This window comes from Amphimedon queenslandica, unplaced genomic scaffold, assembly GCF_000090795.2.
Source record: "Amphimedon queenslandica unplaced genomic scaffold, v1.1 AMPQUscaffold_13361, whole genome shotgun sequence".
In the NCBI taxonomy this organism is placed as follows: Eukaryota; Metazoa; Porifera; class Demospongiae; order Haplosclerida; family Niphatidae; genus Amphimedon; species Amphimedon queenslandica.
Genome location: NW_003546403.1, coordinates 1 through 27,652, shown reverse-complemented (window position 1 = coordinate 27,652; position 27,652 = coordinate 1). Strand labels below are relative to the sequence as shown.

General features: G+C 36.0%; 5 protein-coding genes across 5 annotated transcripts in view; 3 read left to right on the top strand and 2 right to left on the bottom strand.

Annotated features, from left to right (window-relative positions):
* The window catches only part of LOC100632497 (nuclear pore complex protein Nup205), a 28,198-nt gene extending 14,320 nt beyond the window's left edge, over nt 1-13,878 (top strand). The window contains exons 16-31 of the mRNA XM_019997612.1: nt 3,386-3,577; nt 3,695-3,986; nt 6,247-6,374; nt 6,434-6,510; nt 6,574-6,688; nt 8,073-8,205; nt 8,254-8,366; nt 8,484-8,613; nt 8,836-9,075; nt 9,252-9,326; nt 10,526-10,668; nt 12,056-12,179; nt 12,322-12,453; nt 13,262-13,353; nt 13,640-13,705; nt 13,762-13,878. Of these exons, the coding sequence (XP_019853171.1) occupies nt 3,386-3,577; nt 3,695-3,986; nt 6,247-6,374; nt 6,434-6,510; nt 6,574-6,688; nt 8,073-8,205; nt 8,254-8,366; nt 8,484-8,613; nt 8,836-9,075; nt 9,252-9,326; nt 10,526-10,668; nt 12,056-12,179; nt 12,322-12,453; nt 13,262-13,353; nt 13,640-13,705; nt 13,762-13,878 (2,169 nt within the window). The remainder of the gene's footprint in view (nt 1-3,385; nt 3,578-3,694; nt 3,987-6,246; nt 6,375-6,433; nt 6,511-6,573; nt 6,689-8,072; nt 8,206-8,253; nt 8,367-8,483; nt 8,614-8,835; nt 9,076-9,251; nt 9,327-10,525; nt 10,669-12,055; nt 12,180-12,321; nt 12,454-13,261; nt 13,354-13,639; nt 13,706-13,761) is intronic.
* Nucleotides 13,879-14,178: 300 nt separating this feature from the next.
* On the bottom strand, nt 14,179-15,259 carry LOC100632879 (uncharacterized). Its single transcript, XM_003387184.2, has 5 exons — nt 15,191-15,259; nt 15,114-15,144; nt 14,984-15,063; nt 14,841-14,924; nt 14,179-14,787 (listed from the first exon to the last, which is right to left on the bottom strand). Exons 1-5 carry the CDS (start codon nt 15,249-15,251, stop codon nt 14,309-14,311), a joined length of 735 nt encoding a protein of 244 aa, XP_003387232.1. The 5' UTR covers nt 15,252-15,259; the 3' UTR covers nt 14,179-14,308.
* Nucleotides 15,260-15,854: 595 nt separating this feature from the next.
* Nucleotides 15,855-19,073, bottom strand: LOC100632371 (tumor susceptibility gene 101 protein-like). The gene is made up of 9 exons (XM_019997628.1): nt 18,995-19,073; nt 18,869-18,934; nt 18,598-18,761; nt 17,316-17,741; nt 16,870-17,034; nt 16,734-16,826; nt 16,551-16,687; nt 16,386-16,488; nt 15,855-16,239 (listed from the first exon to the last, which is right to left on the bottom strand). Exons 1-9 carry the CDS (start codon nt 19,068-19,070, stop codon nt 16,141-16,143), a joined length of 1,329 nt encoding a protein of 442 aa, XP_019853187.1. The 5' UTR covers nt 19,071-19,073; the 3' UTR covers nt 15,855-16,140.
* A 426-nt stretch (nt 19,074-19,499) lies between these two features.
* On the top strand, nt 19,500-23,690 carry LOC100632247 (TBC1 domain family member 15-like). The gene is made up of 13 exons (XM_011406151.2): nt 19,500-19,764; nt 19,906-20,011; nt 20,251-20,463; nt 20,982-21,189; nt 21,440-21,569; nt 21,689-21,931; nt 21,988-22,125; nt 22,226-22,424; nt 22,483-22,599; nt 22,819-23,019; nt 23,072-23,169; nt 23,220-23,336; nt 23,388-23,690. Exons 1-13 carry the CDS (start codon nt 19,603-19,605, stop codon nt 23,547-23,549), a joined length of 2,094 nt encoding a protein of 697 aa, XP_011404453.2. The 5' UTR covers nt 19,500-19,602; the 3' UTR covers nt 23,550-23,690.
* Nucleotides 23,691-24,567: 877 nt separating this feature from the next.
* On the top strand, nt 24,568-25,266 carry LOC100632121 (ficolin-2-like). The gene has a single exon (XM_019997611.1). It carries the CDS (start codon nt 24,568-24,570, stop codon nt 25,120-25,122), a length of 555 nt encoding a protein of 184 aa, XP_019853170.1. The 3' UTR covers nt 25,123-25,266.
* Nucleotides 25,267-27,652: the final 2,386 nt, after the last annotated feature.

Below are 27,652 nucleotides of genomic sequence, written 5' to 3'. Positions count from 1 at the left end.
GAGAAGAAGGAGCAATATAGACGATATGAAGGATGCAGCTACACTGAAATTAGATGCAAGCATGATTCTTGTTTCTCGTGTTATGTGGAGTGGAGGTTGCTAAAAGAGCATGAAGAAAACTGCAAACACCGACCAGCTACATGCACTTATTGTAGCATTTTCAAAGGCACTTTTGAGCAAGTGGAGTACCATCACAAAATTTGCGATATGTTTCCTGTGCCTTGTACAAATAAAGATCACAAGGGCTTCATTATTCAGCGAAAGAAACTTCAGCATCATCTTGATACTGACTGCCCATTCCAACCAATAGATTGCCAGTTTAAGTGGGCTGGGTGCAATGATAGGCCAAAGCATAAAGATGAGGACCAGCACAATGCTACCAGCCAACAGGACCACTTACTACTGCTAGCTGGGACTTGCTTTCAGTTGAAAAAGGAAAAGGATGAATTAAAGAAACAATTGGAAAAGGAAAACAAAAGTTTAAGGAAGCAACTGAATGAGGCCAATCAAAAGCTGAATCGTATTGCTCAAACTACTCAAGCACATGCAAGTAGTGTAGAGAGGCTTAATTATACTGTGTTTGGTGACCTTCCAGTCACTGGTGATGAAAACGATCCTGTTCGTGTAAAAGCGAATGGTCAGCCAGTTTTTTCTCTGATGATTGCAGATACAAAATGACAGTGAAGTTTGGCAATATTGGATTTTTAACATTCGATAATATAGAATTTTGCGTGTTTCGAAGTAGTCATAAAGTAATACCCGGCATCACAAAAATTGTCATAAGAAGTGATAAACATGATGAACCAATTGTACTTCGTAGAACTTCTCTTGCTAAGAAAGCTAGTGATTATCAAAATATGTATTATGCTCGTATTCCTGGAAGATATAATGTAGATGATATTATTCGTATTATTAAGGTTTCTTGACTTTGCGATATTTAGTAATACTCTTTTATCATATGATTTCAGAGAATATTGTTAGATAAACAATTAGCCAATGATTAGTGAGTCTTTTAATGAAAAGCAACACAACTGGTCTAACTCAAGAAGAACTCCTCATGTCATGGTGGGAGGGGCAGGGGGAGGTACCTAATGAATATTCTAATAATGGTCGTCGAAAGATACTCTCTCTTCTTGATCTCATGGATGTATTGTTGTTGGCCACGCCCACTTTAAAGTTGCAGTATTTTGACGGGGGACGTACTGAGGAGGTGGTGAGATATTGTGAGAGGGAGGAAGGGGGCGTGGCTTATATTGATGTGAAGACTCTTCATAACTCGTTGATTAATGAGTTAAGTGGATTACAAGGAGCAGCTGCTCTCTCACAGAAACCATACATACTAAAAGTAATTTATATGTATGCATATAAATTTTACATGACATGTTTTTTTACATGTACATGTATGTTTTATGTTTGTATGCATTGTATGTTCATGAACTTATTAACAACAGTATTAATCTAAAAGTATTCTTAAGGTTGTTTTTTGCCACCTTGAACACGTGTGTAGTTGGCATTTATTTCTTCTTATTAAGAATTATCTACATGTACCTTCTAATGGTTCTGGAGAAGTGCAAAATTTTTGTTTTATCTTGCTGCTAAAAAAACTAAAAAGCTCAAAATTGTCCTATCATCTGCATGGCACCATTTTGTGAACTTAACGTCATAGTAATAAAGATAGACATGTACATGACTACTATATGTAGGTAGGAATTTTATCCAACCTACTGAATTGTGTATGAATATTTTTAGTGGCTATAATGAGATTTAATGGTCTTGATTTCCATTATGTAACCATGACAATCAAAGTGTCAACAGAACCTCAAAGGTCAAGTATTTTAAGTAACTATAAAGAAGCTGGAATTTGTTAGTATCGCAATGGCTGAAGGCAGCTCCTCAGTATTATTTTTGCCAAAGGATACTAAGGTATCTTTTGTTAAGCCACCACCTGAGGATTTGGATGTTTATTGTAAAAAATGTCATATTTTTATGCAAAATCCTCACCAAACCTCTTGCTGTGGAGTACATATATGCAAAAGTTGTCAGGAATCGGCAAAGGCTACATGTCATTTTTGTCCCCCTGGCAAATACGTTTATAATGCTTTCCCTGACCGTGCTCATCAAAGAAGAATAACGGCATTAGAAGTTCACTGCATACACCGTGCAAAACAGTGTGAGTGGTCTGGCAAACTGGAAGATTTATCTGCTCATCTTAACTACCGTGAGAAGGAGTTGTTTAAACGGTATGAAGGATGTAGCTACACTGAAATCAAATGCAAGCATAATAATTGTGGTTTCTTTTATCAGCGGTGGAAGCTAAAGGAACATGAAGATAGCTGTGAGTATCAACCAGCTACATGTGAACATTGTGGGGTTCACAAACGCACCTTGAAGGAAGTGAAGACTCATTATAATTCTTGTCCAAAGTTTCCTATGTCTTGTACAAATAAAGATCACAAAGACTTCAAAATTCAACGGGAGAAACTCCAGTATCATCTTGATTTTGATTGCCCATTCCAACCGATAGATTGCCAGTTTAAGTGGGCTGGATGCAATGATAGACCAAAACGTGAAGATGAGGACCAGCACAATGCTACCAGCCTACAGAAGCACTTACTACTGCTAGCTGGGGCTTGCGTTAAGCTGCAAAACGAAAACAAAGAAATGGGAGAACAATCGAAAAAGAAAAATGAAGAATTGAGGGATGAATTTAAAAAGGAAAATGAAGAATTGAGGGAACAATTGCAAAGGGAAAGTGAAGACTTAAGAAAAAAATTGGAAAGCGATAAGGAACATCTAAGGAAGCAACTGAATGAGGCCACTCAAAAGCTGAATAGTCTTACTGAAATTGTGAAGAAGCTTAATCATACTGTATTTGGTGACCTTCCAGTTACTGGTGATGAAAACAATCCTGTTCGTGTAACAACAGATTGCCAACCAGTCTTTTTCTTCTCTGATAATTACAAGTTCAGAATGTCAGTGCAGTTTGGGAAATTCAAAATTTGGGGGGGTCATAATTTTGAGTTCAAAGTATACCGGGATGGACATAGGGTAATACCTGAAGTTACAAAAATTAAAATAAGGAGTGACAAATGTGATCCACACATATTGGAAATTAATGCAGCTGATCTGGCAAAGTATTTTAGGGCTGAGGTGTGCGAAAATGTATATTATGTTTATATTCCTGGGAAATATAAAGTAGAAGACAGTGTATCTATTATGAAGGTTTCTTGACTTTGAAGATATAATTTCAGGAGCCCATGATAATTTTTAATAGTCTTATTGTAATAATGTTATTTTTATTTGCCTCATGTGTATTTATAATGCTCTATTTTAAGAAATTAAGCTATAAAATTATAAATTTTTATTGTTGTGTGTGGTTTTATAGGAGATACACAATATATTGGAGGTTATTGTGAGAAGGAATAATATCAATGAGATATCTCATTCACGCCAGCTCTACATTGAGTCATGGCAGCAGGTGGTGGAGGTATTGATGAGTGTAGTCAATGAGGAGGGGGAGAAAGAATCACTGAGGATTGATGTGCTTTTTGAATTAATTCAAGATTTACTATTAAAGGTAAAGAGGGGGGGAGAGCATTCAGTAATAGAAAGTTTGGTTAGATGCATGTGTTTATTTATGTAGCTACTATTGTTAAATATTTTTAATGCTATTTTATTTGTGTATTCATTGCAGGTTGAAGGTACTGAACCTAATTCCCTAACTGCCATTATATTTTCAGTGATATTCACACTAATGGCTCATCTCCGTCACACTCTCTCAGTATCATCAGAGAGAGAACAAGAGCAAGGTAATGCTGTTCATCTAGCCAATGCTGGCCCATTGCAGTCTATACTGAGGAGACTGTTGAACAACCTCCTGGTCTGTCCTTCTGGGATGCAACGACTTCGTTCTTATCTTTATGCTACTCTTCTCTGCTACCTCAACATGACTAAAGAGAGGGAGACAGAACTAGGCAGCTATCGTGGTAATAATACATAGACCTATTTAATATTACTTTATGCATGCACATGTATATACTTGCACACTAATTAACTGAATGCTAATGTTATAGCTGTCACTATGTTTGTGCCAAATTTGCTGTTGTTTAAAGGGACACGTTCACGGAAATATGTGCACAGGTTACTGTAGAGGAAGTAAATATTAGTAATGCGGTAGTATGGCATGCCGTTTGTAACAAAATTCCCAAGTCTATGATGTCACATTGTAAGCTTAGAATGTCACATCCTAAGCTTAGAATATCACATTCTAGTGTATTTTGCATGCATGAATACCGTAGATCAGGAAATTAGTGTGGTAGAAAATTTTTGTGTTTTAAAATTGTGCTGTGATTTAATTTTTACTAAATAAAACTGTGTCGTGTATTATTAAATGTGACATGTAATTTATATGGGTAATCTAATTTTTGCGCAATTCTAATTCAGTACAATTTAAATCACAATAAAAGTTTCCAGATAGACAGCATTTAAAAATCCACTACAGACTGATAATATCTTACTATAGCTTATAGGCTCACTAATTTAATGCTCATTTATCTAGTAAATAGGGTTTGTTTGTAGGTGGTATGTGGTACGTGACAAAACTGGGCAGTTATCGTGGTAATGAACCATGATAGTATCTTGTTTTATTATTACTTATGTACAGGTGATTAATCACTGGTATGTGTACTCAATATTTACTATAATTGGCACTGATATGTACCAAATTTCCTGATATGTACCAAATTTATTTAGCTCCTTTGTATTTTCATAGCAATCCGTGGTAGCAAAAGCTGAATATTTTCAAGAATATACCACTTTTCCTAGCCAAATCTTCGTGTTTCACTCTATTTGGTCAAGATTAGCATTGATAGGCAGAGAAAAGTACATAGATTTGGGAATTTTCTAATCTCTTTTTTGTTTGCGAGTTACAGTTGCTCAAAGTTTGTGATTTAGCCTCTTCGAAAAATTTTCAGGCAGCACTGGGGAAAGCAGGAGCAACCAAACTATCTAGGTCTCTTTTAAATATCTAGGCAAATTTTTTGTGCTTACTCTTTCTTTGAATAGAGCTTCAGATGCTAAAATAAATTTCAGCTTTTCTTGTTTCTCTACCCACGTGCCATGTTTATCTGCACTGCACTGCTAAGTGCTGACCACACCTAAAATTCATTTTATGGGTCAGTGGCTCAGTGCAGTAATTGCATTGTTGCACTTTGTCAAAATCTATTATCCTTTTTTCAAATATCAAATTGCTTATAATGTATTAGAGCTGAAACGGATGTGGTATTTCACTATCCGGATATCCTGTTGAAATTTCTTTCGGATATTTGCCGGATAGTTAATTAATAAAAGTTAATTAGTTAGTGACTGCAGACATCAAAAAAGCAAAGTTTTTATTCCCCAGGATGTTATTCTTGTACATTTCTGGTAGTTAAGAAGCTCAAAAATGATTAAGAAGTGGCTGACAAGGTTGGTAGCTTCAAGAACTTACTCTTTTATTGCTGGTCATTAACTGACAGAATTGCATTAATTAGTTATAAAATCTAGTTATTAAGTTTAATTATCCTATTTGTCAAAAATTACTATCCGGATACTAAATTTATAAACGGATATCCAGATAATCAGGATATCTGTTTCAGCTCTATAATGTATAATATCATGATGGGGGCAGTACAAGTAACACATTATCCCTCAGGTGAATCTCAGCAGGCGAGTCCACGCACCATGGTGCTTCATTACTTATGCACTAGAGAATACAGACGATTAATCACTGCATGGTGTGTGTATTCAATATTTACTATAATTGGCACTGATGTGTACCAAATTTCCTGTTTGTACAAGGAAAGGAATTAAAGTTTATCCTTTTTGTTTGATACACACCATGCAAATAAAATACATGTATTTGTGCAGAATTGAATTTTGTGAATTTGTGAATGCATCCAAACTGCTACATTAAATTTGAACTATCTCAATACAACAACTGTCAAAATATAAAACCTTAAACTGTCAATAAAGTTATTTTTAAAATTTGCAATTTTTTTCTCTTCAAAGTGCTATACAGTATGTCACATAAGTATCCCATTGAATTATCAGTTGGTATGATTTGGTAAAGAAATATTGAATTTGACTTTGCCTGCTGGATTTTTTGCATAGTACAATGAATATCTACTACAGACTGATAATATATCTATAGCTTATAGGCTCACCTATTAAATGCACATTCATCTAGTAAATTGGGTCTGTTTGTAGGTGGTATGTGGAGGCTGGAGAGTGATGTTTCATTGGGTTCCATTAATTTGAGTATTCTCTCTGGCTGTGGGGATAACCTAATGGATACTGTTTGCAGAGACGCCTGCAGTGGACATGATGTGCCTAAGGTACTTCATTACATGTAGCTTAACGTCATTTTTATACACATATACTTGATTACTTGTAGATGCTGTCTCTTTCAATTCTGGAATCAATTATATTTCTTGACAAGCATAATGTTTGGTTAAAGTTCCTCATATCAAGGTACACATGTGCTTTTCACTTTCTCTTGAATTTATTTTATTTATTTGTTAATTTTTTTGACAGAGGCTATCTTTTAAGTATTGTATCCAGTCTTCAAGAAGAGAATGATTCGTTACAGAAGATGTTACACCCACAGCCTGATGCATTGAGACCACTCTATGTATATGAGTCTAAAATGGTTAGTTCTACACTGGGTGTTTGCTATTGGACGTTTTGATTTTATCAAAAATATATAATTATTAAAAAAATACTGCACCAGTAAATACTATACAGTGTACAGTAGTCAAACTAAAAACATTAAAACAAACTCAGTAAACTAATATCAACAACTTTATATACATGTGGTCACGTACAGTATACTTATTACTGTAATGATACTTAAGTCTTGATGTATATCTCAACGAGTTCAATAGGGGTGGCTTCATCAGGATATGACTCAGTGGAGCAGATCCTCATCTCAATATCATCAAGAGTTGACTGGTTCAACACTTTGAGAAACCAAGGCATTTTAGAAGAGGCACAGCAAGGAGACTCAAGACCATTGCACTGCTGACCATCCCAGAGTGTATCGTTAGGATAAAAAGTATCAACAGCAACACTGTCTGTAGCTGACTCACAATAATAATCATTACCAATGAAAGATGGGAGAGGGTCTCCAGGGTAGCCAGTGTTGCATGGACAGGCAAGTAATGAAGTATCATTTTCCTCTTTCCCTGCACTGTAAGTCCATATGTGGGTACGCGGGTTGCTCCCGTGAGTAATGGAGATACCATCGCTGTAAGCTCCATCAATGGTTATGGAGAATTGTTGTAAATTTATAAAACTGTCTGGATGTCCAAATTGATATCCTTTAACTTGTCCACACACTCGAGTGTAGTTTAGTCCAATGCTTGAGTAGAACATGGAGCTACACCCGTTAGAAAAGGAGTACGATTTATCACAGAACTCCTGATTGTTGTACGTTTGGGTGTAAAGTCCTGGAGGACAGGTGGACCCAGGCTCTCTCATGTTAAAGTATCCTACCCTCATCCAGCCACCAGCACCATCACAGTTACTGCCCTCCATATCACAGTACACACTGACAATAGTCTCATTAGTTAGAGTGATGTCATAATAGCCTGATGTAGCATTGGGTGATCTCTCCAGTATCTCACTACAGGACCTGTCATTAAATATACCTTTACTCTCACACACTGACTGTGGTGATCCACCAATGGGACAGAAGATGAGGCTCAGATGATTATTTTGTCTTAGTTTGATTGCTTTTCCATGATTAGCAATCAAGCAGCAGTGCTGGTGGAAGACTGAAGGTCTCTGATAGCCAATAGTTCCACATGGGGCCTTGTTGTAACATGATGAAGTAGCAGCAGTTACAAGTACTGCCTTAGAAAAGAGGAGAAGTAGGAGAAGAGCAACTAAACTGTAGCCTTTCATTTTGATTAGCATTTCCTTTACACTTATATCAAGAGTGAATCCACTCTTGCTTATATTTATGCTATACTATTCAATTAGGGCTGGTATGAAATTTTTATGCTTTCTATAAATTATTTTTATTATTTTAGGCTTTTCTTATCCTTGTTGCATCAACCTCTCTTGGAGCCCGTGAATTAGTGTCTAAAAACTGTGTATCGATCCTCTCAGAGTGTAGGTTTATTGATCAGCGCCCCATGCACACAGCTACTGGTAGAGGAGATGGTGAGTGTAGTCTAGTAGTTTGAGTATTGATGCTTTTGTTTTTGGAAGGTTTCATACCCTCCTTGTGGTCGAGGTATTTGTCATTGTTCCTGCCAGTTTTGAGATTTCTTCTCTCACTGTTATCAACCACTGGACCACAGCAGAAACAAGCAACTAGTCAAGTAAAGGAATTAGTTTATTTATTAAGCATTGTGTATCTCTTTATTTTTTCTCTATCTGTCATGCATGTGGTACACACTTCTTTCTCTCTCTCTCTTTCTCTTTTTCTCTCTTCAAAGGTGATTGATTTCATTGCTTCTCATAATGAGATATTTGTCTCATGCCTCAAAGAAGGAAGCTCCTCTCTCTCCTTGACAGCTCTGCAGGAACTCTCCCTGGTTACTGCTGTAGTCAGCCAGTGCAGGGCAGGTAAGGATTACATGTATAGTTAAAAGTATCAAGGAGTTGTAATTGTGATCACATATATATATATATATATATATATATATATACATGTAAGGGTCGCATATATAGTTTAAAAGTGGCAATGAATTTCTTAATTGTGATCATTCTTTGATTTTTTTTATGAATTTTCCTCCATAAAGAACTTTCTTTGGTTTATTTTAAATTGATTTTTAAATCTTTTTTTAGGTCAAGACTGGATGTTAAAGCTTGCCCAAACCCCGAACCTCCTTCACTTGCAGAACCTTGTCCTCTCTCTCCTTCCATTTTACATGTTCCCTTCAAAGTGGACCCAACAGGAATCTGATGGCTGGAGCAATATCAGTGGGAGTCTTGGGGCCGGAGCTTCATTCGAGGACCAGTTTGATCTCTCTCAGAAGATAACCACTAATTTAGTTCTTTATTGCCATAATGCTGTCTCTCTTGGAGGTATGCAACAATAGAACATGTATTCGTATCAAAAAATATATATAAATGGATAATTCTTTTCTAGTTGTTTTTTTTAAATTGCAGTCATATTTGACCCCATGTCTGTTGCATAGTGTCCTTGTTCCATTTCTTTCATAATGCATTGAAATACTTCCTGTTACTTATTGTTTGTGTAGGCACTGAATCACCTTCTAGAGGTTCAAGGATAATTTTTTCTTGTGATCTCTCAAAGGGGAATAATGCATTGCCAGGTATTTCTCAAAACTAGCAATAAGTAATAGTTTTTAGGTTTTTAATTATAAATGCAATTTTATATGTACAGTCAAACCTCTCTAAAACGGACCCCCAATTAGTGGACACCTCTCTATAACGTACAGTTGCTCTTGCCCTGGCCATAAGGCCATTGAGTAATGTATAAAAGAACCTCTGTATAGCAGGACCTCTCTATTCTGTATAATGGATGAAGTTTACTGTCCCACACATCTACACATGTACAAATTAACCTCCAACAGACGGACACGGCCCACGCAACGGACTTTCTAATTAACACGCATCTGGCAAGAAAGTGGCGGATTTTCTGGTCTGATTAGCATGGGATAACCTCTGATTTAAGGACACCTCCATATAAAGGACAGTGATGGCTGGCCCATAGGTGTCTGTCTTAGAGAGGTTTGACTGTACTTGCATGGTTATAGTCATTATTCATATATATTATATAAAAATGTACTTTCAGGGCTTTATGCCCATTCAAAAATTTTTTTAGAACTCCATCAGTATCTGCTTCGTATGGTGCCTCTCTTCTTATCAGCCCTTGCTGCTTAAATAGCATAAAATATTGGTGAGGCTATCATGGGTTGCTTGGCAGGCTTATTAGCACCTGTAACAACTGTTATTTTTGCTATAAAAATAGTCTCCTCCTGTGTTTATAGAGCACTTTCTCAATAGACCCCAAAGTTCTCCTATAGGGGGTATATTTCCCTGGGGGGAAATATTTCACAAAAATCACCTTTCAACCCTATTCACAAGAAAAAATTTTTTGCATTTTTTTCCACTGACTATTATTAGTATGATAAAAAAATTAATGATTGTCATAAAATTTTCACAGATTTTTTAAAACTGTGAAATTAAGGAAATTAAATCCCCGTGAATATGCTGCCTATATGGTATTTTGGTTCCCCCACTCCTCTTGTAACACCACAGAGGATGGTATCTTGAAAGGGGCACCATGTAGCTCTAGATTTTTGTCAGTCAAAAATTTTATCAAAATTAATTTTTATTGATAAAATTTTTGTCACTTCTGTTATAAAACGGTGTACTACCTATGTAGAGCAAAAATTTTAAAATGCCTGACAAATTTGATGCTGTATATGAAGTTATACAGGGTAGTCAATGTGAATATAATTATTACTATTATACTACCGTATTAGTGTTATTATTTGTTGTTTGTTAGGTTCATCTGGTTTGTCCCTAGCAGTCCTCGTCTCTAGTCTTGAAGGGATGAGTGATGAGTATTTCAATGTGAGAGAGAAGCTCGGACAACTTGAGAGCAAGTTAGAAGGATTGAAGAACATGACATCAGAAGAAATGAAGCAAGTAAGGCACTTTGTAGGACCCTAAGATGTGCCTATTGACCAGATGTGCTCATTAAAAATATGATCCCAACATTGATTATAAATTTGGTCAGAAACTATACACAGCATTTCATCACAAAATGACATTTTAAAAAAATGAGCCAATTTTTTAAAAGCAGAGACTATAGCCCATGGTTTTTACGAAAATTGGCTCTAAAATTTTTACTACATTTTCTGATACATATTTATGTCCTTATGCTACGTAGCAAGTTTGAGCTGTTTCCAAAAAAACATTTTTTGAGTCATTGCCATTTTGAAAATCGGCCAATTTTGAAAAAAAGCAAAGGCTATAGCCCATGGTTTTTTCCAAAAAATGGCTTCGAAATCACCCCCAATTTTTATTGTATTTTCTGATACATATTGATGTACTTATGCTGTGTAGAAATTTTGGTTTGATTCTGACTTAAATTTTTTGAGTTACGGCCATTTTAAGAAAATACCAAAATTCTGAAAAGTATAGCCCATGGTTTTTTCCAAAAAATGGCTCTGAAATCACCCCCAATTTTTATTGCATTTTCTGATACATATTGATGTACTTATGCTGTGTAGAAATTTTGGGTTGATTCTGACTTAAATTTTTTGAGTTACGGCCATTTTAAGAAAATGCCAAAATTCTGAAAAGTACCTAAGGCTATAGCCCATGGTTTTTTCCAAAAAATGGCTCCGAAATCACCCCCGATTTTTATTGCATTTTCTGATACATATTGATGTACTTATGCTGTGTAGAAATTTTGGGTTGATTCTGACTTAAATTTTTTGAGTTACGGCCATTTTAAGAAAATGCCAAAATTCTGAAAAGTACCTAAGGCTATAGCCCATGGTTTTTTCCAAAAAATGGCTCCGAAATCACCCCCGATTTTTATTGCATTTTCTGATACATATTGATGTACTTATGCTGTGTAGAAATTTTGAGTTGATTCTGACTTAATTTTTTTAAGTTACGGCCATTTTTAAAAATTTACCAATTTTTGAAAAAAGCAAAGGCTACCGTATAGTGGGTAAATTTTGAGGGGCTAAATTTTGGTGATTGACAGATTTTAATTTGGCGAATTTGTGGCCACGTGCCATTGAGCATGCGTATAATGGCTCAAAATGGCGGATTTTTATTTTGGCGAATGGCTATCAAAATGCCAAATTTAATTCCCTCCAAAATTACCCTCTGTACGGTATATCTACCTCATAGTTTTTTCCAATAAGTAATGAGACTGCGTTACTGGTATTTTATCAAAAACTGCTAGGAGAGAATAATATTACATTTTCTGATAAATATGCATATACATGTGAAAATTGGAAGTGATTCCGAATTATCTTCTTTTTTTACCTGCTCTCTCTCTCCTCTTTTACTTTAGCTTTATTCTGATGTGACTACTGATGACACTGCCCAAATCTCTCCTTTGCAATTACACCAACAGCTCAAGTCAGTTCTAAATAGACTCGTCTCAAACAAGCAGCAGCAACTGAAGCACTTTATTTGTAAGTATAATTGGCAAAAGTATAAAATTTTGTGCTTTGAGTTTTAGAAGAAATAGTATATCTACTTTCTTTCAATAATAATTATAGTCGTCTAATTCTACTTCTTATTTTTTTACTTTAATTTTTTTCTTTTTATTTTTAGATACTGTGGAACATTTGTTGTCAGTTCTTTGGTCTCATCTTCAGTTTTATTTAGTTCATTGTCAGCCAACAGAAGAATATCATCAACAATCCATTAGTCAGTTCTCAAGCAAACCAATCAGAAACTTACAAGGTTTATTAATCACTAGAGTTTTGTTATACTGTATAGCTGGTAATTTTGGAGAGGGAAATTTTACTACATTAAGCCAATCAGGGTTTCTTGCAAAGCATGCTAAGTGAGCTAAACAGTATACTTCATGAGCTGACAAGCACTACAATACAGTGCAAGGAATTTGGAGTGACTTTAAAAATTCATAGAGAATCCAAATTTGATCGGAATCAGCTCAAAGTTGATATACAGCATAAGGACATGTATATGTATCAGAAAAAATTATAAAAATATAAATATCTCTCCTAGTCATTTTTACGAAATTTGGCCAAAGATCAAAGGCTATAGTCTTTGGTTGTTTTCCTAATTTTTGAGCAACTTTAAAAATTAATACAAATCTAAATTTGATCGGAATCAGCTCAAAGTTGATACACAACTTAAGAACATGTATATGTATCAAAACAAAATTAATTATTAAAATGGTGAATTCTCTCCTTGTGATTATCCTGTGCTATAGTAGTACAGGGACTTTGGCCCAATTTTTGAGGAACTTGACAATCCACTTACAAGAAGCTGCATATATTTGAACTATTTGTGTGCATGCTCCATGGAACATGGCCTCAAATATGCCCACCAATCACCAAAACTTAGCAATTTACTGCTATATATACTGTATGGTTTACCTACATGTAACAATTCAATGCTAATGCATTTGTATTTGGATCAGCCACTAAATTTTATGCCATTTTAAGCTAAATTTTTATAGTATACGAAATTATTTTTAGTTACCAATTCTGTATGATAAACTGTTATTGTGCATACTTGTGTGTAGGTGCTGGTGGTCAAACCAGTTTTTCTACAAGAGATGGTAGTAATCAGTTTAATGTCTCATCGGCTGGAGTTACACTGAAAGATTTGGAAGAGGTACGATTGTTTTTTTATGATCTCATAGCTCTCTCTTTTTAGTCATTTAGCATAAATATTAAGCTAGGTTTAGAGTTAACGTAATGGTCAAAAATTGCATAGAAAATCTGACCTTTTGACGTCAATAGTGCTTTGAAGTTGACATAAAATTGGCCAAATTTTAATTTTACATTGCGTTTTGTGTCAAGTGGTAAACCAGGGTTTATAGGAGGTTGTAGTTATACATAATTTCCTTTTGTTCTATTCCTTAAAAGCATGATATTAATTTTTTGTTTCTGTCCTCTAGTTGAAGTTAAATGCTGTTAGCTCATTAAGTGATTCATTCTTTAAGAAACTCCTTGATGTGAATGAGGCAAGCCAATACCAAGAGTAGATACTAGAAATCCATCCTTCATTTCTCTTTCATAGGACTATATGTCACTAAATGAAGAGCTTTCAATGATTAGTTTCATTGAAGCGCTTGTGAGACGAATAAGGAAACTACTCAAACTGAGGGCAGCAGCCAGACCAGTCCTTAAACTATAGTTCACAAACACTCACTTCCTCACTTCTACTACTTCTTAATTTTAGTTTCATTTTCGACTACTTCTTAGTTGTAAATATTTTGTTATTAATGCTAATAACTTACATTATATTTTAATCACTTGATTACGTAAGTAATGTTAGCGTGTTTGTATAGCTAGATAATTGGTGCGATCTGTCCCTGGTGCAATTGTTTTAAACATTGGAAGTGAAAGCTGAAATTTCTGCTTGCCGCTAGCAAGAGTACATAATATTAGGTATACTCTTGCTGCTAGGCATAAAGACTGCACTATTATTGATTGATGAGGTTTCAGTAATTGTTTAGAAAAAAGTTGCATGAAAAGAGAAGCATCAAAAAATAGTCCTAACAAAAATATTTAATTAATAAAAAGTCCTATATTGCTTCTTCATGCACTTATTACATTAGAGCAGTTCATTGTTTGTTGCATCCAAGATCAATGGGAACTTTACCAGAGATATCAATCTTTGCACATCCTCCTTGATTATTCACACCAAACCCATTGCATCCCATTCCATTGGTCCAGGGTTTGTAAGGTAGTGTACCAGCACCTCTATCATACCTTGGCTTGTAACAGCTCTTTGGTGGCCACCACTGGTAGCAGTATAGGCCCATGTCATCATACTCTGGTCCACAGAAATAGCTACAGTATCCCCAGCAAACTGTAGCAACTCCCATGTAGTTTTCTTTGCATTTTGGATAACACAGACCAGCATCATTTTCTTCATCTTCATCACATCCGTCCTTTGCGCATGTGTTTGTTGCTGTGCGTAATGGAAAATCTGCACTAGCAAGAAGAGAGCACTTCTTATAGCATAATCCAAGATAGTTCTCCTCATCATCAGCACAACCAATAGTTACTGGACCAACCTTTATTCCACATGCTTTGTGAACTAGAAAAAAATTAATTCACAATATGGAGTACACTTGCAAGAATCTTAATTACGATCAACACAGCCAAGCTTGACTAGTAAGTAGTAAACGCAAATTTCAGTTCCATTAACTTCAACTTTAATGTTATCCAGAATACCTTTAAGAAGAAAAATACGTTAGGACTGAGTCTTAACCACATAAGTAGAAAGTATGCACTTTTATAATTATCAGAGACAAGTGCTGTGCCTTGTGGTGGTGACATTGCTTTGATCGTGTTCATAACTTCATTTCTGTTTCTAAAAGACATCAATAGCTTTTGCTTTATTATGATACATTATAGTTTTACCTGTAGTGATCATGGTGGTAAGACCTTGTCTCTGTATAGAAATGATCATACATTAACACATAGAGCTACTGACATACCTGGCATAGCCAGGACACAAACACTGAGAGTCATAATAAAGAAGAATACAAGAGTTTTCATTGTGATTTTCCTTCTTTGCTTGCTGCATTGAAAATCACCTTCTTATATAGCCTGAACACTGTTCAAATGAATATTAGGCACTAGACACATTAAGAGACTCATTACAAATGTTTGCATGGTCTGGCTCTGTTAATTATCATAGTCTAGCACAAATAGATAGTACACTATGCTATCATAATTGCAATTTTGTGATAACGATTTTTAGAACTAACAATTGAGCTATTCACTACAAAAAGATTTTATTTTCATTAATAAATCAAAATAATTTTTTTAGCCAAAGTCTATATTTTTTAAACAAGAGTCAAGCAGATCTATTGTATTATAGGTTCATTTTTACATTTACCAAAAGTACACTACCTCCTATTGATGAGTTACATATTAATTAGAGTTATTGCCTTTGTTTGTAGTGTCTTCATTGAGGAGCTCTGTATCTGCTGTAGAGTGTAGATACACCTTTATGGGTAGTCTTGTTTAGACATCGTGCTGCTGGAGAATGTAAATGAAGCCCAAATTTTATTAGCAATTGTGCAACTTCACACCTCAAGGTGTGAACAAGGTGCCAAAAACAAGTAATAAGTATCATAAATAATTATCCACTCTTGGTATCATAAATAATCTTTCAATAATAATTTGAATAGATCAATACAGGTGCAGAAACAGAGAACAAAAGTAATAATAATAATGATGATAATAATAACAACAAATAATTATTCAAAAATACATGCAATAGTTTCTGAAAGCACAACTAAAAACAATTATATATGTACTGAAAATTAAGTCACAAACATCATAATGTATAATACAATGACAATAGTAACTATGCATATAATAAATTATTAGTAAAACATTCTCTCATTATGATATGATGGTATTATTGTATTAGACTAGTTCATCCTGGTATCCCATGTGGTGGGAGTTTTGAAGCTTCTCTGGCCTTTATAATCGTAGCCCTGGCCATGAACTGTCTTCTGGATAAATCTCTAACATGCTAAAGGAGAGATGTTATACATTATTATCAAAAATATAGAGAACAAAATTCAACAAAATACATGTACTAGTAATAGTAATAAATAATGCCATATTATATAGGCATTATGATCAAAATGTGCTTTGCATTATAGCTATAGATTGTACCTTTAAGAATGCTTCTGAAGTGATGACTCCTCTCCTCAAAGCTTCTCCTAAGTAATAGATAGTATCATCAATAGCATTCTCTTCAGCATATAGTCTCAATATTCTATATTAGAAGGAAATTCATTGATATGTAATAATCATAACTAATAACTATCATTCTCTTACTGATTGTGGACTGGGTTTGTAGCAACTATAGCTTCGTCAATATTAAACTCGTCAGGTTGACTTTCAAGATACTCTATGATGCTATCAACCTCAGCAGTTTTCTGTCTTAGTGTATCAATACTGGAATTAACCTCATTCTATAGATAGAAGGTGAAAGAATTTCAACTACAATCTCTTTCTCACTTGTTTTGTCTCCATTTCCCTTAACATTTTTGTCAGTTTCTCATTATTATCTTTCAATTTTTTCTGTGTGTCATTCAATGCCTTCATCTCGTCCTATTAATCATCTAAAAGTCATGTGACCATCACCTGACGTTACCTCAGCACGTTCCATGATATTCTGGAGCTGTCTCTTTATCTTGTCCTCAACAGCACTCTCCAGACTGATCCTATTTTCTTTGGCTCTCTCTCTTTCCTCCTCCTCTTTCTTTCTCCTCTCCTCCTCCGCTGACATCTGAGGCTGAGCATTAACAACACCACCAGGCTAATAAAAAACAACAAATAAATAAATACATTATACGTTATTAATATAATTATTATAGATAAGTTGTTACAGGCTAACAACCTCTGAATGTTAGATTAATTAACACAATTATCAATGAATATTTGACTTAATTAATGAATAGTTGCCTGAACTCATACCACTTACATACATAGACACACATACACTGCACTAACTACTAATAGACTTCAATCAATAATTACATAGAATTCATAATCCAATTACCCGTTCATATATTAAATACACTAGAGCCATATCCATACCTGAGGATAAGGAGGGATGTACCCACTTGGGCCGGGGGGATACCCTCCTCCAGGGTGACCCTGTGGCGAGGGATAAGGAGGTTGATTATATCCTCCGGTTGGATAAGGAGCTGGTTGCGGTTGGTATCCACCAGGGGTTGGCATTGAGGCCTGTACAGGGTAAGGGGTTGGTCCTGGATACCCTGGCTGACCACCTGGTTGTGGATAGGGTGGGTGCTGTGCTTGAGGATAAGGATTATATCCTGGTTGAGGTTGTGGTGGTGGGTGTGCATGTGGTGGTCTGTAAGCTCCACCCCCTGCTGATGGTGGGCGGTAAGAGCCTGGTTGATTGTAGCCAGTGGCGGCCTGTTGACGACTGTAGACTGGAATATTATCAGCAAATGTGGCACATAATATTTGAATTAATGTGGCTAAATCACTTTTACCCTGTCAAAAGAGAGAGATAAACATAGAGAGACTCATAACCAGTTAACCACATGTGCATCTGTCAGGGTTCTATCCAGTGGGAGGGGGGCAGGGGAAGCTTCCCCCCAAACTCTTCAGCTTCCCCCCCCGTGTACTTCTGTAATTGTATGCATGTACTATACATGTACATACATACATGTATGTACACAACCCAGGGGCGTATCTAGGAATTAGGAAAGGGGGGGTGCTGAGGGCATGCGAAGCGCGCCGCGATTTTGGCCACACCCACTTTTACGGCGGTATAACGGCCTTTTCCTGCATTTTCGTCAATTACGGGTGGGGCCAAGATCATTTCAAGCATACTGCTATGTTACTGGTACTTCTGATTGCTCCTTAAAGCACTGGAAACTGCTGAAATCATGATCAGGGGGCTAGATAACTTTGTTAATAGGCTTGGTAGTGATGCAAGAGTCCAGGACTTCAGTAATTTTTTCTGAGCCCAGCCCTGAGGGGGGTGCTCAAGCCCCCTCAGCCCCCCCCCCCTAAATACGCCTCTGCAACCTCCCCCCAGTCAACTGCTCTGGGATTTCACCCAAACAAAAATTCCTAGATAGAACCCTACCCATATATCTGTAAGTAGAAGATACACATGTACTACATGTACATGTAAGTCTACAATACCAAGGTACATCAATAATGACATATCAAATAAAGGGGCTCGAGTAAAGCAGTATTACAGAAACCTTACCACCAGGGATAACAAGACTAGATTGATTCTAGTGGCAAGATTCTTAGAACATTACCAATACTGAAAGTTTACATACTTAATTTTCAGTAACTGTATGCATCAACTCTTAATGTGCTCTTAAATACAAACCTGCTTCCATTCAGATATATACGGTAGGTAAACACGCCCACTGTGATCAACAAAACGAGACGGATTAATACTCATCTCTGGAGTGGGTGTGACAAAAACTATCGGATTGATTTGCGGGTGCGTCCTTTGAACCCAAATAATAATAGGAATATTATAATTATTGCCTTGAGAGACAGAGAGGGGTAATAGGAGCAGGAGAGCGAGTGACATAAGAAAAGAACGAGAGATAAAGAAAGCAAAGTTGAACTAGTATTCTCTCATAAAGTAGTACCTCTAAAAGAAACAGGAATGGTCCCTTTTAATCTGAATAACATTTCCTTGCGTCCATCATTGTGAACTGAAAGAGAAAAAGATAAACACCATTACATGTGTATACATGATTATACAATGAACATACTATAATTGTCACTTCCTATTTTAAGATCTTTGTAATGCTGCAGAGACGCTTGTACATCCCTAGCAGCAAGATCCATTAACCGATACTGTGTAACATAAATATACCACACATAAGAAGTTATTTTGATGGGCTCACTAACCCCTTTCATGTGTGACTTGATGTCTTTTAAGTTCACAGCCATTTTCTGCCTCCTGACCTAAGACAACTAGGCTAATAGGAAGAGTGACATAAAATTTAAAGACAACAGACTTCCTCTTACCTTTCTAGGAGAAGAATCTCAGCAAAAATGGAGGAGAGATGAACAAGTATGCAAAGATGTAATAAGCCACACCTACTGTAAAGTCACGTGCATACCCGCCCACATTACGTCATTTTAAATTAACTTTTAATAAGTAAAATCACACCCACTTTCTAAAATGATATGATACAGCAACACAACACAAGACACACATGTGACCTCTCGCCTTTTTAATTTGCCAAAGCTGCTCGAGTAAGCTAATTTAAACTATCCCTGTCCTAGCTCTGTATTCTTAAGACAAGTACTTGAGCAAACAACAGGCGATTCTATAGATTCTCTCTTCATACACTCCAGACTTTAGCTTTTAAAGATGGAGGAAGGTGTCCCTAATGTGAATGTGGAGCCAGTAGCCCCTTACCCGGCCAAAGACATAGTCCACGAAGTAAAGAATGTGTTTATATACATACCAGCAGAGCTGTCTGCTACCGGGTTTGAACTGAAGATTAATGGATTTGTTAGGATTGTGAAAAAGGTATGTATGTATATACATGTATGTGTAAATGTTCATGCATAATTGGTTTTTTTGTTTGCTTTCTTTTTCCTGTTTATTCTACTAAATGCACTATTGTCACTGTTTTTTGTAATGTGCATATGCATGTAATTTTCTCTCCAGGAATCAGATAATTTACTGGTATGGGATCCTCTGGAATTAAGCTATCAAGATGTCGCCTGTCTCTTCTCCTCTGAGTCTGATGGCTGGACAATCATAGACGAGCCGTGTAAGTCAAGTGACGTGCACATTATCACATGATAATATTGTACATACTGCACCAGTTGTGTTGCTTTGTTAGCAAGTTGTCCTTCAGTGTGGCATGATTTAAATGGCACTTTATTGAATGGGATTTCTATTCACAATTGTATTTCTAATTTTTAAAAATCTAATCTAGTTTTTAGTTTCTTATTTTTATCAAAAGTACATTTGTATTTTTTTATTACAATTTTATATTTCTTTTTTTAGATGAGGTTCCAGTTATTGTTGATGAGCATGAATGCACTTATCCCAGTATTTATCCTAAGCTTGATCTCAAACCACCTGATCCTATTTTACCCACAGCTGCAACTGCTACTTCTCCTACTAGGAACAATAAAAATGGCGGGAATAAAGGGAGTCCTTCTGTCAGGTATAAGGTCGGGAATGAGGGAGAACAGAAAGTAGGAGGAGCCAAAGGAGGTATGATATGAGAAGATTACAATGTGATACGAATATTGTCCTTGTATGTGCATGTATGTGTATGTGAATGCTTTATACTGCATATACATGTACATACTACATAGTATAGTGGACACTATACAGCATATACATGTAAGATTTACCTTAGGTGTCCTTTGGCAGGGTTTCCCACAAAGCATGCTAAGTGAGCTAAACAGGATGCTTCATGGGCTTACAAGCACTACAATACAGTCCATTGTGTACATGTACTTTTAAAATTCAATTTGATCTGAATCAGGTCAAACTTTCTACGCAATATAAGTACATGTATACGCATCAGAAAATGAAGAAATCTCTCCTAACCATTTTTGTTGAAATTTGGCTGAAGACCCTATACTATGTCTTAGAGATTTTTAGCACTGTAACAAAATCCTATGGGAAACCCTGGTCTTTCATTGGTACACTAGTAGAGGTGACCACTATAGAGAGTGTTTATTGTTAAAAGAAGTTGCACTGCACTGTATTATTTATTGCTGTAGGCTCTTCTCCTGTGATTGCATCGTCTAAAACAAGTCCAGTTAGTTTCAGTCTCTCTCAATTGAAAATGGTTCGTGAGACCAACAGACGTGAGGGTACCAGACTCACCTTCTTCCTAAAAGATGGGAAGGAACTGCCAACACTTTCATTTCATGATGGAGGAACAGCAGGACTCTTGCAATCAATGCAACGGTTCCTATACTTAGTGAGGTATGTACTGTATGGGATTTTTGGATGTTTATTTTTTTCTTCATATTTATTGTGAATAACATAATCAAGATACCGTAATGATAACTTAACAACATGTATATGTGTACGTATCATTTAAATGGAGAATTTTCTCCTAGCTGTTTTTTATGAATTGTACATGTACTCTATTATTTGAGCAACTTGAAAAATGAAAAAACATTTTGTTAATTTGTTTTATGCTGACATTTTGTTTCTAATTTTATTATTTTAGGGATGGTAAAGATAATAGAATTATTCGTGTTGAGAAGAATCCTGTCGTTGAGATGAGCCGAAAGAAAACCCCACCCCCTTCTGGCCATAAACCACACCTACCTTACCATATCACTCTCAGTGGAAGAGGAGTAAGGGAAGAGAGAGAAGGAGAGAGTATTGTATGGAAGACGAAGAAAAAGAAAGAGAGATAAAAAATAGAGAGCAAAGATTATGATTCAATCATTAATTATTGTGCACACACACACAGAGTTCGTTCCCAAGGGCTCTTGTACAAGATCTTGGTAAGATAGTCCGAAACACGTTCCTACCTCCAGACAGTGAGCAGTTACTGGAGAGGAGACCAGTGGAGACCAACGATGAAGAGGAGGAGATATCAACCATCACTTGTAAGGACATTGAGACAGGAGGTAACACTGCAAAGAGTAAACCTGATGTTGCTACACCTGAGCAGTCTCTTATATCAGATTTTCAAATCGTCACAAATTTACAGGTAGTGTACTATCCTTATTTTTATCATTCTTGATATTATTGTTAATGAATTTTTAGGGTCAGCTACCTCCTCGTCTTCCCCCGAGGCCACGCCTACCTCCGTTATCTCGGGAAGAATGGGAGAGCTATAGAGAGATTGATGGACGCGTCTCTAAAGAAAATGAAGAGAAGTTTCGTGCAAGAGTATTTGCTGGAGTCAGTCTCCCCCCTCTCTCTCTTAATTTATTCCTTGCATATGTGCATGTACATGTACATGCACCATCAAAATTATCCCTTTTTCTTTTTTCTCACTCAGAGTATCGATCATTCCATAAGACGTGAGGTATGGAAGTATTTGTTGGGATATTTCAGATTTGGTGCAACCGATATTGAGAGGATGGAGGAACAGAAGGCAAAGGAAAGAGAATATGAAATAATGAAGAAGCAATGGGAGTCGTTCCTTCCTCAGCAGGAAGCTAACTTTGCTCGCTGGAGAGAACTTAGAAATCTTGTTGGTAAGACAAAGAAAAATAATTTCATGTTGTTAAATTGCTGCACTTTAATTCTTTGCAGAGAAAGATGTTATTCGTACTGATCGCGATGTGGAGTTGTTTCACAGTGTCAGTAGTCCGCAGTTGAAGCAGCTGCAGAACATTTTGAAAACTTATATAATGTACAACATGGACCTTGGTAAAGACCCCATGTATAATGTACTTGTATTGGGAGAGAGAGAGAGAGGGAGGGAGGGAGAAGAAAGACAGAAATGAAGAGAAAAGAGAGTTTGAATAAACTTAATGTACATGTACACATGTAGTTGTACATGTACACATGTAGTTGTACATGTACAATCACTACAATGTACCTATATACATGTGAGTACTATTGAAACTATTCCTTCATGTTGTTCAGGTTATGTACAAGGAATGAGTGACCTCCTCTCAGTGATATTAGCCATTATGGAGAATGAGGTTGATTCCTTTTGGTGTTTCGTTGGACTGATGGACATGATACACGACCGATTTGAGATCACACAAGAATTCATGAGATTGCGTATCAAGCAACTACGAACGTTGCTTAAGGTATCTGATCCTGAATTCTACAAGTATTTGGGTAAGTAGAATTTTATAATAAAAATGAGACTGAGCTTTGTTATAATAATTAGGAGAGAAAGACTCCAACAACCTGTATCTCTCATTTCGATGGCTTCTCGTTGATTTTAAAAGAGAATTTCAGTTCTCAGACCTCATGATCCTGTGGGAGGTATGTCTAATATAGTGTGTATGGTGGTCATAATTGCCATTTATTAATAGGTTTTTTGGACACTTCACTTGTCACCTGATTATCCATTGTTCTTTGCACTTGCTATCATTGAGAAAGAAAGGAATAACATGATGGATCCTAAATTTGACTTCAGTGACATTATTGCTGTTAGTCACAGAGAGAGGGAGAAAGAGATGAAGTTTACTATTATTTTTTAGCATATAAACGGTCTGTCAAAGAATCTTCAATTAGAAGAGTTGTTAGAGAAAGCTGAGAGTATTTGTCGTCAAGTAGGAGCTGTAGATCATTTACCTGAAGAGTTGCAGCCTTTGGTCAGACAGCCACTTCCTCCTCCTTTCACTTTTCCTTCAGCTAAATGAACACTTGATTATTGTTTTTAATCCTTTTGTGTTGCAAATATATATTTTTATTATGATTAACAAAGAAAGATATGGTCAAACAGAGAGAGTGACCAATTTCTTGTTTTCTTTACTTTTTAACAAAAGTTCCTAATCTGATGTTAGATTTGCATTAGCAGCAGCTTAGTTTATGGCACAAGAACTAATTTTCCTAACAAAAGCTAAAGATTATGTGACTTCATTGCATTTTGCAGTAAGTTACTCATTAGATCAATTTAGAATGGGCTCTATTTGTTTCATCATTCCTACAGTGTGTGAGTGAATGAAATTAGTTGTCTGTGCCATTGATTTGTTTCAACATTCATAGTGCTGCTTGCTTGTTTGTCACAAAATAAGTGAATAACATTACATTTGCAAGGTTTACATTAGCAACAACATCTGATTACACTTCTACACCTACAGCTGATACGGAATTATTAAAAGATTACACAAGCTCAAGCCAGAAAATTTTGAGCATATGATTGCATTACTGTAAATCAAAACAGGAGCCACGATACTTTGATCATGAGTTAACCAAAAAATTCTCATACTGAAAGTGACATTAAGCATAAACATGGACATCATAACAAGCTCATGAGAACTATTATACAATTAGTCTGTGATAATTATGTTTCATACTCTCAATATTATGAAAAAACATGTCTCAGTATAAAAGTAGAAAGCTAAGAAGGCAACAATCACATCAGTATTAAAGAAGAAAGAAATTTGACTGTATTATCCACAAAGGAAAATGAAGTCTTTGTTCCTGCTTTGCATATTTGGGATCTTTGCTTCTGCTAAAAGTAACTATATGCAAGATTTAACTTCATATTTCATAGTGTTATTTTAATCATAATAGGTTGTAATAACACAATTGCAAAAGATTGCAAGGAGTTGCATGAAAATGGTCAAAACTGTAGTGGTGTTTACACCATAAAACCTGATCATTTACCTGCTTTTGAGGTATATCTACAACAATCTATAATGATTATTATGTATTATGCAGGCTTACTGTGATATGAGCAAAGGTGTTGGTTATACTGTCCTTCAAAGGAGAATGGATGGTACAGTCAACTTCTATCAAGATTGGGCCAATTATCTGAAAGGTTTTGGAGACCTCAAAGGAGAGTTCTGGCTGGGACTCGATAAAATACACCGTATCACCACAAGCTGCAACGGTAGCCTGCGTATTGACATGGAGGATTTCGCAGGAGAAAAAAGATCGGCATTCTATTCTCAATTCAGTTTGAAAGGTGCAGATGAGAAGTATTCATTAAAAGTATCGGGTTACTCTGGCAATGCTGGAGATAGCTTGACTCAGCACAATGGTAGGAGATTCACCACTCATGATCAAGACAATGATGATAGTCAAACCGTCAATTGTGCTTTTGCATCTCGAGGAGCATGGTGGTATTCTTCCTGCCATTTCTCAAATTTAAATGGCTTGTATTTGGCTGGCCAACATCCTTCAAATGGAAATGGAGTCAATTGGAGTAGCTGGAAGGGTATCAATTACTCTTTGAGGATTACGGAAATGAAAGTATTAAGGTATTAAGCCTTTTCAAGCTGAACCTCATGTTGAACACTGTAGTTTCTGCTTAGACTAATAGTAGATTTGTCTAGGCTATTATGTAGTTTATGATAATAATATTATTTTATTTTTAATGATAAAAAATTATTATTATCATGAGTCTTTCTTTAAAATGAATTTAAAACTGTTTTTGGAGGCGGGAGCATATGGGGTGTGGCTGTACCAAGTCACGTGACTCATGTGCATAACTTGAGCTAGAACTTAAACCAAGAAATCTAGCAGAATATCTCGAGCAAAATGCCTGGTAGGAAGGATAAGAAGAAAGATAGAGGAGAGAAACCAAAGGGTGGCGGGGGACTGGCCTCGTTTCTTGGCGTTGGAGGGATGCCAGGTAAAGACAGTGAAAGAGAACCTCACTTTATCCAATACTCCTCCTCTCTCTCCTCCCATTATGTTTATACTAGAGTTCAATGATGAGGATTTAGAGGCGGAATTACTAGCCATGACAGGCGGTGGAGTGAGTAAAGGCAAGAAGAAAGGAAGCAGCAGTGGAGGAGGAGGAGCCTCGTTAGCTGATATTGATAAGATGCTGTCATCAGCTCATAAACTGGGAGAGGAGACTGGAGAGGGTGATGATGATGAAGATGATGATATGGATGTTGACGATGCTGATCTATTGGCTGAACTGGTGGGTTGATTATTATTATATGCACACATTGTACTAGTAGAAGATACTGCTGGGCTATGAGTGTAGAAATTTGTAGATTTCTATGAGTGTAGAAATTTGGCCAATGACCCTATACTATCATTATACATGTACACATGTAGTACATGGTCTTTGGCTTAATTTTTGAGCATTAGAAACTATTGATAAAAAATTCAAACTCTATTGGAATCAGCTTAAACTTTCTACACAACATAAGTACATGTATGTGCATCAGAAAATGTAATAAAAATTAGAAATTCTTTCTTAGTCATTTTTGATGAAATTCGGCCAATGACCCTGTACTATAGTACAGGGTCTTTCGCCCGATTTTTAAGCAACTTTGAAAATTCATGAAAAATGTAGTTTTGATCGGAATCAGCTCAAACTTTCTACACAACATAAGTACATGTATATGCATAAGAAAATGTAATAAAAATTAGAAATTCTTTCCTAGTCATTTTTGGCAAAATTTGGCCAACGACCCTGTACTATAGTACAGGGTTTTTGGTCTGATTTTTAAGCAACTTTGAAAAATCATAAAAAATCTAATTTTGATGGGATTCAGCTTAAACTTGATACACAACATACATGTAAGTACATGTATATGCATCAGAAAATGTAATAAAAATGGAGAATTCTTTCTTAGTCATTTTTGCCAAAATTTGACCAGTGACCCTGTACTATAGTACAGGGTCTTTGGTCCGATTTTTGAGCAACTTTAAAAATTCATAAAAAATATAATTTTGATCAGATTCAGCTTAAACTTGATACACAACATAAGTACATGTATATGCATCAGAAAATGTAGTAAAAATTAGAAATTCTTTCCTAGTCATTTTTGACAAAATTTGGCCAATGACCCTGTAATATATATAGTACAGGGTTTTTGGCCAGATTTTGGAGCAAGTTTGAAAATTCATAAAAAATCCAGTTTTGATTGGAATCAGCTCAAAGTTTGTACACATTTAGTGTGCAACAGAACTTCAAATGTGTATCAGAAAATGTAAATTGCATTGTGTGTTGTATTTGATGGTATTTAAAATACTATTACATATTTTTTTCATTTAATAGGAAGGAATGGAAGATGATGATGATGAAGATGCTGATGATTCCATGGAGATTACAGTAGAAAGGCCTCCTGTTAGACAGAAACCTACTCCTCCTGCTCCTGTCAAACCAGCTGGAAAAACTAGTAAATAATGAATAGTATTTATAGCCAAATATCTTTCTCTCTCTTTTTCTTTCTCTGCTTAGGTTCATCAAACAACTTACAGACAGTCAACGAGAGGTTGAGTGCTTATAGATCAGCCTCTGCTGCTGCTAAAGCTAAAGGAGAGACTAGTAAAGTGAGACGGTATGAGAGAGCCATTACATCAATGAATGAAATGGTGAAGGATCTGAAGGCAGGGAAGAGGGTCAACATGGAGGAACTACCTCCTGAGGTTTTTGTACCGTCAGGTGGAGGAGGAGGGGGAGGGGGAGCAAGTGGGAGTGGCAGTTTGGCTTCAAAGGGAAAACCCCAACCAGAAAAGGTTGATGATGATGAGTTTGCTGAGTTGGCAGAATGGGCTGGCATCTCTACTGATAAAGGAAAAGGTAGATTTATTTGATGCTCTATTTAATGCCCACCTTGACTTTGAGTCACTTTATAATATAATATTGGTATACGATTATAAAATTTATTAGATTTAGTTTTTTTGGTCTGCCTTAAATAATGGTGCACTTAAGTTTTCAAAGTGAAAGTATTTGTATTTATTTTGCACTTGAATATTATTACAAGCATCGCTATATCTACTTTTATTTTCATAATTATTTTTCCCCTAGCTGAGGTAGCTGCCCCCAAAGCCA

What these genes read in the sequence shown, in the direction of transcription:
- LOC100632247 (XM_011406151.2), top strand. Translation starts at nt 19,603, where the DNA reads ATGGAGGAAGGTGTCCCTAATGTGAATGTGGAGCCAGTAGCCCCTTAC. An exon ending in GTGCAAGAGTATTTGCTGGA is followed by an intron (nt 22,126 to 22,225) that starts GTCAGTCTCCCC and finishes TTTCTCACTCAG; the next exon opens with AGTATCGATCATTCCATAAG. An exon ending in AATGTACAACATGGACCTTG is followed by an intron (nt 22,600 to 22,818) that starts GTAAAGACCCCA and finishes CATGTTGTTCAG; the next exon opens with GTTATGTACAAGGAATGAGT.
- LOC100632121 (XM_019997611.1), top strand. Translation starts at nt 24,568, where the DNA reads ATGCAGGCTTACTGTGATATGAGCAAAGGTGTTGGTTATACTGTCCTT.
- LOC100632371 (XM_019997628.1), bottom strand. Translation starts at nt 19,070, where the DNA reads ATGGATCTTGCTGCTAGGGATGTACAAGCGTCTCTGCAGCATTACAAA. An exon ending in GGGAAATGGAGACAAAACAA is followed by an intron (nt 16,688 to 16,733) that starts GTGAGAAAGAGA and finishes TTCTATCTATAG; the next exon opens with AATGAGGTTAATTCCAGTAT. An exon ending in ACAAACCCAGTCCACAATCA is followed by an intron (nt 16,489 to 16,550) that starts GTAAGAGAATGA and finishes CTTCTAATATAG; the next exon opens with AATATTGAGACTATATGCTG.
- LOC100632879 (XM_003387184.2), bottom strand. Translation starts at nt 15,251, where the DNA reads ATGAAAACTCTTGTATTCTTCTTTATTATGACTCTCAGTGTTTGTGTC. An exon ending in TACCACCATGATCACTACAG is followed by an intron (nt 15,064 to 15,113) that starts GTAAAACTATAA and finishes GATGTCTTTTAG; the next exon opens with AAACAGAAATGAAGTTATGA. An exon ending in CAAGCTTGGCTGTGTTGATC is followed by an intron (nt 14,788 to 14,840) that starts GTAATTAAGATT and finishes ATTTTTTTCTAG; the next exon opens with TTCACAAAGCATGTGGAATA.